An 11,823-nucleotide genomic window follows, 5' to 3' on the forward strand; every position below is an offset into this window, starting at 1 on the left:
ATGAGTATACGGTATAATGATTTTATTAAGTAAATGGTCTATCGTTATATTAAAATGTACAATGCATTTAAATTAAAGAGGCTTTGCATGAGGGAGTTAAAAATCATACATAGAATGATAAAAACAGAGAAACAGGATGACAGAAAAAGGGAGAATGAAGGTGACACAACAATGATAGAAGCAAGGACACATACAGAAAGAGATGACAAAGAAAAGTAATGGCGGAGAATAATTAAAATGATGAAGATCAAACAAATATGTGTTTGTGTGATATCAGAGATATTTCTGCACATGTGTACCACTAACACGACACTTTTTTGGAATGTGTACCACCAAGTGCACCACCAACACGACACTTGTCTGGAATGTATACCACCAAGTGCACCACCAACACGACACTTGTCTGGCATGTGTACCACCAAGTGCACCACCAACACGACACTTGTCTGGAATGTGTACCACCAAGTGCACCACCAACACGACACTTGTCTGGAATGTGTACCACCAAGTGCACCACCAACACGACACTTGTCTGGAATGTGTACCACCAAGTGCGCCACTTGATAGTTGGTGTGCACTCACTGCCAGACTGGTCGCTGGTGTGTGTGTGTGTGTGTGTGTGTATGTGCTCGTTGCCAGACTGATAATAATTGGTGTGCACTCACTGCCAGTCTTGTCGCTGGTGTGTGTGTGTGTGTGTGTGTGTGTGTGTGCTTGTTGCCAAACTGATAATAACTGGTGTGCGCTCACTGCCAGTCTTGTCGCTGGTGTGTGTGTGTGTGTGTGTGTTTGTGCTTGTTGCCAAACTGATAATAATTGGTGTGCGCTCACTGCCAGTCTGGTCGCTGGTGTGTCCTCACTGCCAGCTTAGTTTGTGACTCCTTTAGAGGTCTCTTTGTGCATCGAACTTGACGAGAACGTAGGCGGAGTCCTTGTTAGTGTTCCCGAAGACCCTCTTGATTACCATGTTCCTTTCCAGGAAGTATCCCCCGATGTCGCTGCCAATGTTAACTTCGTGGGAATAAACTACGACCATCTGAAGAATTAACAAAGTCTGCTAGATATTATCCAGTTAATGAATTTTAACACCGAAGATTTTCACAAAGTTCATAAAAGAAAAAGTTGGTTTACGTCTAACTTTAACGTCTGAGTAACACTAGGCCTATGCTGAGAGACAGAACTTTAAAATATATCGATTGGGCACAATGGGCACATTGCCAAGGGCCTATGCTAAAGCTTTTGGCTCCGAAAAATCTTATATTAGTCCAAAATGAGAAAGGAAAACAGCTAAATCAAACTTGCTTTACTATAATTACTTTATAAAAACATTGTTTTTTCTATATATCAAACTTGGGGGAGGGAAGGGGACTAAGACGATGAGTTTCCCCGACCTACGAAGACTAATCCGACCATTCTGATATAGAGACTTGAACATCGAGCGTCAGATCACGGAACGGGTAGCTTTTAACCCCGTGGTGACTCCTAAAAGTTACTTGCCATGTCTTCAAATTATGTCTTAGAATTTGTATTGATAAAGCCACTGGATGGCGAAACGTCTACAGTCAAGATACCCAGATGTTGCACATGTGTCTTAATTTCACTACTACTAATGCTACTACTAATATCACCTACTTTGACTATTATGACCTATTTTATGACCACTAATGTGCCTACGACTACTACTAGTACTACCACTACTACTAATAGTGACAACAACAACAACAACAACAGGCCCCGTGGTGGCTAAAGCTTCACACGGCGAGGGTTTGAGTTCGATTCCCGGCTAGGGTAGAAACATTGGGCATGTTTATTTACACCGGTTGTCTGTGTTCCCCATCAGTAAAATGGGTACCTGGCTGTTAATCGACTGGTGTGGGTCGCATCCTGGAAGAAAACTGACCTAATTTACCCGAAATGCTCTGCATTCCGTGCATTGGATTGCGTGCAGCCAACAGTAACAGCCTGATTGATCAGGCCCTGATCCACCATGAGGCCTGGTCACAGACGGGGCCGCGGAGGCGTTGACCCCTGAACTCTCTTCAGGTAAACTCCAAGTAATAACAAGGGGTTTTCTATATAGCAGTATGTCATTGATGTCAGCTAGACCTGTATACCTTGTACATGTACTTGTAGAAATAAAGACATATTATTATTATTATTATTATTATTATTATTATTATTATTATTATTATTATTATTATTATTATATGCAGTTTCGATAATAAAAAAAATTAACTGATAAAGGTAATATGAAAACTAAAAAACAGGGTCTCCAATTAATATAAAAAAAATAGAATGATGACCCAGCTGGTGAAACTGACCTCAAACTCCGGGAGAACATCGAGCTTGGTGTTGATGAGCAGGTCGAGGTCAGTGCCACTCATGTCGAGCACTAAGAGGTCGATGGTGGTGGTGATGCCGGCCGCGTACACTAGGTTCTCCAGGGGAATACTCTGTGCCTCAAACACTTCGTATTGTGTACCATTCTGTGAGAAACAGAAGGATGGGGAACATTTGCCAAAAAGACACAGATGGGAAACATTGCCAGTCTTGTTAAAAAAAAAGGTGCGTACACCAAAAGGAGACTTTTATTAGTACGATATTTTGCTTACATGATGCTTTATCAACTACTGATAAAGTACTTCATGAGGCTTTATAATGTACTTGATAAAGTACTTGATGAGGCTTTATAATACACTTCATAAAGTACTTAAGGCTTTATCAAATACTTGGTGAAGTACTTGATAAACCTTTATGAAGTACTTGATAAAGCACTTGATGAGGTTTTATCATGCACTTGATAAAGTACTTGATGAGGCTTTACCATGTACTTAAAAAGTCTCGTGTAGATGCTTTACTTAGCTGAATTTACATAAAAGCCAGAAAGACGACACTATATCGCTATGGATGCTTCATTAAGGGCAACGTTGTCCTTCAATAAGTATCCACACTGGCAAAGTGTTTTCTTTCCAGCATGTCGATATCTCATACCTTAAAAATCTAGACTAAAAGTTTTCAGCCTACTTTGTCCGTTTTCAGTGCCTAGGCCTATGTTAAGCCCGAAATGTCTAGGCGTGCTAGTGACCTTCTTTGTAATTAATATTTTATAATATATAAACCACACATTGTAAGCTTAGCAAGGAAATTAACATTTTCATTTTCATTCAAAATACCCCATGATACTACCTGTGGAAAATTTTTAATTTTCCTAAATTCAGCATGTGTATATTTGAATAATATAACAATTGTATATTAAAATGTGATGCTGATTTGACCCTTCGAGAAATTTCGAGTGAGGGGGGGGATGTGAAACAGCCACAGAGGGCCGCGGAGGAGATAACACCATATTGAAAATGAAAGTGTAAACATTGATCCTTTAATTGTGCAATGTAATCGGGCGTCATCGAAGTTCAATGGGAGGATATCGGCCTCAATCCGTATTTTAGAAACTGATGACATGTTCCCACTGAAGAATTGGGATAAATAGTGTGGTAAACCCTTACAATTCGGCAACAAGAATGGAAAAATAAAGGGCACTCCCAGGAGCATACCTTAGCTACATGATGCTTACCCATAATGTACAGTAGTTTTGCATTGGCCATTGTAAATTCTAGCTCTTGTGGTATCATTAGGGTGTGTTTCCAAAAAATAATAACTATGAGCCAGTAATTAAATGGTAAGTGGTAATACAAATTTCTTTTTTAATAACACCCTTATAATTTTTGTATAATAATATTCTGTGTACCCACCAAGCCTAATCATATACAGTCCACATTATTTTATAATTTAGGTGTCCCATAGCTCGTTCGCTAGTGCACTTAGCTCACACACTGAGGTCCGGGGTTTGAATCTCTGCTGGTACGGCATGGGTTCGATACCCCAGCTAGTTGCAGTGTTCTTATTGATTAAATACCACTCGTTCATGGCTACAATAATATAAAATACTGCTTATGGAGGCTAGTACACCAAACGGGGAGAAGAATGAAATTAGCTCAGAGGCATCCACACCACCCTATGTCTTCAGATCAAGGTAAAACACCTAGCTCTGCTGGGTACTTGATTCTTGTAGGATTTGGTTGTGCTGTGGGTTAGAGCGTCATGTGATTTTCATCACCATGAGGCGGGCCAAAACGACATGGGTTCGAGTCCTTGGCTAGTTGCAGTGTTGTTATATATATATATATATATATATATATATATATATATATATATATATATATATATATATATATATATATATATATATATATATATATATATGTATATATATATATATATATATATATATATATATATATATATATATATATATATATATATATATATATATATATATACATATATATATATATATATATATATATATATATATATATATATATATACATATATATATATATATATATATATATGCAATAAGATCACAGTAAACAGGTGATTCCAGAATTGAGAAAGTTGTACCAAGCAAGTCCATGGTCGAAAGGAATATAACTGAATCATATTTCATAAAAAGCAGTTTTGAAAATAATATGAATATTTCCTTTGGTTTATATAAATTAGATTCATTTATAATTAATAAAAGTTGGGAAGAATTTAATAATGCACTTGACAAATAGTAAATCTTATTTCTTGGGTAGAGTGCTGTGTTAGTGGGATGTTGTGAGGACCTGCCTAGTTGGGGCCAGCAAGCCTGCTGCAGTGTTCCTTTCTTATGAGTCGGATGTAGTCGCACATCAGGTGTTTGCTTTGTTGTGGGATGTGATGGTGAGGTGTGGTCCCAACCTTTATTTGCCTACCTTTGATGCATTGTTTTTATAGTTCCTTGATAATGTGAGAGGTCACGAAAGCGCTTGGAATTTATCTATCCTTTCACAGTGGTTGTTTTGCATATATACATACATATATATATATACATATATATATATATATATATATATATATATATATATATATATATATATATATATATATATATATATATATATATATATATATTCATAGATGGGGTTGTAAGAGAAGTAAATGCGAGGGTCTTGGCAAGAGGCGTGGAGTTAGAAGATAAAGAATCACACACAAAGTGGGAGTTGTCACAGTCGCTCTTTGCTGATGACACTGTGCTCTTGGGAGATTCTGACGAGAAGTTGCAGAGGTTGGTGGATGAATTTGGTAGGGTATGTAAAAGAAGAAAATTAAAAGTGAATACAGGAAAGAGTAAGGTTATGAGGATAACAAAAAGATTAGGTGATGAAAGATTGGATATCAGATTGGAGGGAGAGAGTATGGAGGAGGTGAATGTATTCAGATATTTGTGAGTGGACGTGTCAGCGGATGGATCTATGAAAGATGAGGTGAATCATAGAACTGATGAGTGGAAAGGGTGAGTGGAGCACTTAGGAGTCTGTGGAGACAAAGAACTTTGTCCTTGGAGGCAAAGAGGGGAATGTATGAGAGTATAGTTTTACCAATGCTCTTATATGGGTGTGAAGCATGGGTGATGAATGCTGCAGCGAGGAGAAGGCTGGAGGCAGTGGAGATGTCATGTCTGAGGGCAATGTGTGGTGTGAATATAATGCCGAGAATTCGTAGTTTGGAAGTTAGAAGGAGGGGCGGGATTGCCAAAACTGTTGTCCAGAGGGCTGAGGAAGGGTTATTGAGGTGGTTCGGATATGTAAAGAGAATGGAGCGAAACAGAATGACTTCAAGAGTGTATCAGTCTGTAGTGGAATGAAGGCGGGGTAGGGGTCGACCTAGGAAAGGTTGGAGGGAGGGGGTAAAGGAGGTTTTGTGTGCGAGGGGCTTGGACTTCCAGCGGGTATGCGTGAGCGTGTTTGATAGGAGCGAATGGAGACAAATGGTTTTTAATACTTGACGTGCTGTTGGAGTGTGAGCAAAGTAACATTTATGAAGGGATTCAGGGAAACCGGCAGGCCGGACTTGAGTCCTGGAGATGGGAAGTACAGTGCCTGCACTCTGAAGGAGGGGTGTTAATGTTGCAGTTTAAAAACTGTACTGTAAAGCATTCTTCTGGCAAAACAGTGATGGAGAAAGTTTTTCTTTTTCGGGCCACCCTGCCTTGGTGGGAATCGGCCAGTGTGCTAACAATAATAATAATAATAATAATAATAATAATAATAATATATATATATATATATATATATATATATATATATATATATATATATATATTTATATATATATATTTGTCTGTATATATATGTATATATGTATATATTTTTATATATATATTTATATATATATATATATATATATATATATATATGTATATATATATATATATATATATATATATATATATAACAAGTCAAAGAAAGAAAATCTCCAAAAAGAAAATACTTTCATCATCATTCAACACTTTCACCTCACTCACACATAATCACTGTTTTTGCAGAGGTGCTCAGAATACAACAGTTTAAAAGCATTTATGTATAAAGATACACAACATATACCTCCAAACTGCCAATATCCCAAACCCCTCCTTTAGAGTGCAGGCATTGTACTTCCCATTTCCAGGACTCAAGTCCGGCTATATAAATATAACCGGTTTCCCTGAATCCCTTCACTAAATATTACCCTGCTCACACTCCAACAGCTCGTCAGGTCCCAAATACCATTTATCTCCATTCACTCCCATCTAACATGCTCACGCACGTTTGCTGGAAGTCCAAGCCCCTCGCCCACAAAACCTCCTTTACCCTCTCCCTCCAACCTTTTCGAGGACGACCCCTACCCCGCCTTCCTTCCCCTACAGACTTAAACACTTTCCATGTCATTCTACTTTGACCCATTCTCTCTAAATGACCAAACCATCTCAACAACCCCTCTTCAGCCCTCTGACTAATACTTTTATTAACTCCACACCTTCTCCTAATTTCCACACTTCGAATTTTCTGCATAATATTTACACCACACATTACCCTTAGACAGGACATCTCCACTGCCTCCAACCGCCTCCTCGCTGCAGCATTTACAACCCAAGCTTCACACCCATATAAGAGTGTTGGTACTACTATACTTTCATACATTCCCTTCTTTGCCTCCTTAGATAATGTTTTTTTGTCTCCACATATACCTAAACGCACCACTCGCCTTTTTTTCCTTCATCAATTCTATGATTACCCTCATCCTTCATAAATCCATCTGCTGACACGTCAACTCCCAAATATCTGAAGACATTCACTTCTTCCATACTCCTCCTCCTCAGTCTGATATCCAATTTTTCTTTATCTAAATCATTTGATACTCTCATCACCTTACTCTTTTCTGTGTTCACTTTCAACTTTCTACCTTTACACACACTCCCAAACTCGTCCACTAACCTTTGCAATTTTTCTTTAGAATCTCCCATAAGCACAGTATCATCAGCAAAAACTAATTGTCAATTCCCATTTTGTATTTGATTCCCTATAATTTAATCCTACCCCTCTCCCGAACACCCTAGCATTCACTTCTTTTACAACTCCATCTATAAATATATTAAACAACCATGGTTGACATTACACATCCCTGTCTAAGACCTACATTTACCGGGAAGTAGTCTCCCTCTCTTCTACACAACATAACCTGAGCCTCACTATCCTCATAAAAACTCTTTACAGGATTTAGTAACTTACCACCTATTCTATATACTTGCAACATCTGCCACATTGCTCCCCTATCCACTGTTCACATATATGCTTCAATGTAAGCACTTGATCTACACATCCCCTACCCACTCTAAAACCTCCTTGCTCATCCGCAATCCTACATTCTGTCTTACCTCTAATTCTTTCAATAACAACCCTACCGTACACTTTTCCTGGTATACTCAGTAAACTAATTCCTCTATAATTTTTACAATCTCTTTTGTCCCCCTTCCCTTTATATAAAGGAACTATACATGCTCTCCGCCAATCCCTAGGTATCTTCCCCTCTTTCATACATTTATTAAACAAAAATACCAACCACTCCAACACTACATCTTCCCCCTGCTTTTAACATTTCTGCTCTTCTTCACTCCTTAAAGATGGTATACCTCCCTGGCCAGTGCATGAAATTACCGCCTCCCTTTCTTCATCGACATTTAAAAGTTCCTCAAAATATTCTCGCCATCTACCCAATACCTCCCTCTCCCCATCTACTAACTCCCCTACTCCGTTTTTAACTGACAAATCCATTTGTTCCCCAGGCTTTCTTAACTTGTTTAACTCACTCCAAATTTTTTTCTTATTTTCATTAAAATTTCTTGACAGTGCCTCTCCCACTCTATCATCTGCTCTCCTTTTGCACTCTCTCACCACTCTCTTCACCTTTCTTTTTTTCTCCATACTCTCTAGTCTTCCTATAACACTTCTGCTTTGTAAAAACCTCTCATAAGCAACCTTTTTCTCTTTTATCACGCCTTTTACTTCATCATTCCACCAATCACTCCTCTTTCCTCCTGCACCCACCCTCCTATAACCATAAACTTCTGCCCCACATTCTAATACTGCATTTTTAAAACTATTCCAACCCTTTTCAACCCCCCCCCACTACTCATACTTGCACCAGCCCACCTTTCTGCCAATAGTTGCTTATATCTCACCCGAACTTCCTCCTCCCTTAGTTTATACACTTTCACCTCCCTCTTACTCGTTGTTGCCATTTTCCTCTTGTCCTGCCTAACTCTTACTCTAGCCGTAGCTACAACTAAATAATGATCCGATATATCAATTGCCCCTCTATAAACGTGTACATCCTGGAGCCTACCCATCAACCTTTTATCCACCAATACATAATCTAACAAACTACTTTCATTATGTGCTATATCATACCTTGTATATTTATTTATCCTTATCCTCTTCTTCATAAAATATGTATTACTTATTACCAAACCTCTTTCTGCACATAGCTCAATTAAAGGCTCCCTATTTTCATTTACCCCTGGCACCCCAAGTTTACCTACTACTCCCTCCACAATATTTTTGCCCACTTTAGCATTGAAATCTCCAACCACAAGTACTCTCACACTTGGTTCAAAACTCCCCACATATTCACTCAACATTTCCCAAAATCTCTCTCTCTCCTCTACACTTCTCTCTTCTCCAGGTGCATATACGCTTACTATAACCCACTTTTCACATCCAACCTTTATTTTACTCCACATAATCCTTGAAGTAATACATTTATAGTCACTCTTTTCCTGCCATATCTTATCCTTCGACATTATTGCTACTCCTTCTTTAGTTCTAACTCTATTTGAAACCCCTGATTTAATCCCATTTATTCCTCTCCACTGAAACCCTCCCACCCCTTCAGCTTTGTTTCACTTAAAGCCAGGACAACCAGCTTCTTCTCATTCATAACATCCACAATCATCTCTTTCTTATCATTTGCACAACATCCACGCACATTCAGACTTCCCACCTTGACAATTTTCTTCTTCTTATTCTTTTTAGTAATCTTTACAGGAAAAGGGGTTACTAGTCCATTGTTTCCGGCATTTTAGTTGACTTTTACAACACGCATGGCTTACGGAGGAAAGATTCTTATTCCACTTCCCCATGGATATAAAAGGAAAAGTAATAAGACCAAGAACTATTAAGTATAAATAAAAGTGTACATGTATGTGCAGTGTGACCAAAGTGTAAGTAGAAGTAGCAAGATGTACCTGTAATCTTGCATATTTATGAGACAGACAAAAGACACCAGCAATCCTACCATCATGCAAAACAATTACAGGCTTTCGTTTTACACTCACTTGGCAGGGCGGTAGTACCATCCTGGGAGGTTGCTGTATATATATATATATATATATATATATATATATATATATATATATATATATATATATATATATATATATAATATAGGGAGGTACCACCTCTAGAACTGTCCTAGGGACCCTCATCCTCAGAAAAAAGAATAAACTTGTCATATACATATATATATCAATAACAAAACTGCTCTAGCCAAGGACTCGAACCCATGCTGCTTTGGCCAGCCTCGTGGTGGGCGAAGACGTATGACGCCCTAATCCACTAGGCCATACGACCCTTTCAAGTAGGGCATCCAGCGGAACTGGATGTTGTACTCCCTACCCAAGGACACACGATGGTGTGAATGAATCTAGGCTAATTTCATTCTAGTCCCTGTTTGGTGTACTAGTTCAACAAGCAGTATTTTATATTATTGTGACCACGAACACTGCACTAGCCAAGGACTCGAATCCATGCTGCTTTGGCCTGCCTCATGATCGTATGGTCCAGTGGATTAGGGAGACATGCGTTTTCGCCCACCATGAGGCAGGCCAAAGCAGCATGGGTTCGACCACTCGTTCGTGGTCATATATATATATATATATATATATATATATATATATATATATATATATATATATATATATATATATATATATATGGTCAAAAAATGGGACTGTTTAAAAGTCTTGAAGAGGGAAGTAGTAACTTACGTCTTTCGTCCAGAGTTGTTCCAGCTTGGTCAAGCCAAGTATCTCTACCTCGTTGCTCGCCCCCTCCTCAACCCTCGGATGAGACAGCGTCAGCTGCAGACAATAAATGCATTATTATATACATTCGGCATAAGTAGTGATGGAGGTTTGATCCTCTGGTGGCTAATCGTGGGACCAAAGCATTGTGTGGAAAATATTTTAATTTTCCAAAGCTATAGTGCCTAATAGGTGTTTAATGTGTCGATATGGGTCAAAAATGTATTTGAAAATGGAATAGAACCAAGAGTTCCCTCTGCGTCTGCGCGGATGTGCGGGGAAAGAGGTCGACACAGGGCATGGAGGCGGTGGGAGTGTTTTGAATGTAGTGAAGAGGCTGTGAAAACGTGGGACCAGGAAATTGGCGTTCACGGCGGCCTAAGGATTAATATAGGCCTCACTTCATAATAGGAAGTGTCGTAACTGTTCCTGGTGAAGAGTGAGGGAACGTGATTTACGAGACCATCGTAATAAAGTGGTAAAATGAGTGAATAATGGTAGGACCGGTGGTGACTGGCGTGTCGCCATGGACTGTCCCAGGGAAAAATACCCATGGTTTAATCATCACTCATTGGTCTCAGATCTTAATGGAGTGGCCTCCAATATGTATAATAATTAGGAGACATTAAACCGTATGGTGGGCTAAGAAGTAATCAGTGACAATAACACCAAGTTAAGAGAATGTGTGAAGTGAAATGAGTCGCCGTTCTCAGAGTGAGCATTTGTTTATCTCGTGTTCCTGTCTCGAGGATAGTGAAGTTTTTATGGAGTTACGACTTCTAAACCGGGACAAATCAACGAATACCTCGTCCTGCTGGAATAAGAACCGTGTCGGTGTAGCAGGACATCGAAATGTGATGGTGAATGGAGGAAATAAGGTGCATCAATCACCCACAGTTAAGTAGCCCTTCTAGTTATAGCAGACTGATACTGGCCAGTTAAGTATGTTGTAATTGGATAGGTTATGGGTGATCCAGCTACTTCAAGTGACCACCAGAGAATATCTGGTAAGTGGTGGTATTATATACGAGTGTTATGTCCTTGATGGATATATACATGTGCAACCAACCCCTCCCCCTTCATTCAGTTAAACTAATATAATCTATACAGTCCACAATTAATTAGTAGCGCCGTACTTGTGGGTGCTATCCAATTTATACTGGTCTCGGATAGATATGGATAAGATTGTGAGGTCGAAGGGGCCACCTGCAGTGACCAGAGGTGGTTAAGTTTTCTCATATGTCTACACGGGGTGACTACGGTAAACAATATAGTTGTTGTCTCCCAATGATATTACTCGTATGCATATAATGTTGAGGTACGTACAGGTAACACCCCTA

The 11,823-nt window shown here is 38.9% G+C and overlaps 1 protein-coding gene across 1 annotated transcript in view; it reads right to left on the reverse strand.

Moving 5' to 3' along the window:
* LOC128686587 (protein Star-like) overlaps window positions 1-11,823 on the reverse strand; it is a 29,709-nt gene continuing 17,886 nt past the window's right edge. Inside the window, exons 5-7 of the mRNA XM_053773522.2 lie at window positions 10,448-10,540; window positions 2,322-2,486; window positions 1-1,036 (exon numbers count right to left, since the gene is read on the reverse strand). Of these exons, the coding sequence (XP_053629497.1) occupies window positions 884-1,036; window positions 2,322-2,486; window positions 10,448-10,540 (411 nt within the window). The 3' untranslated portion in view covers window positions 1-883. The remainder of the gene's footprint in view (window positions 1,037-2,321; window positions 2,487-10,447; window positions 10,541-11,823) is intronic.

Source organism: Cherax quadricarinatus, chromosome 12, assembly GCF_038502225.1.
Source record: "Cherax quadricarinatus isolate ZL_2023a chromosome 12, ASM3850222v1, whole genome shotgun sequence".
NCBI classification, from domain to species: Eukaryota; Metazoa; Arthropoda; class Malacostraca; order Decapoda; family Parastacidae; genus Cherax; species Cherax quadricarinatus.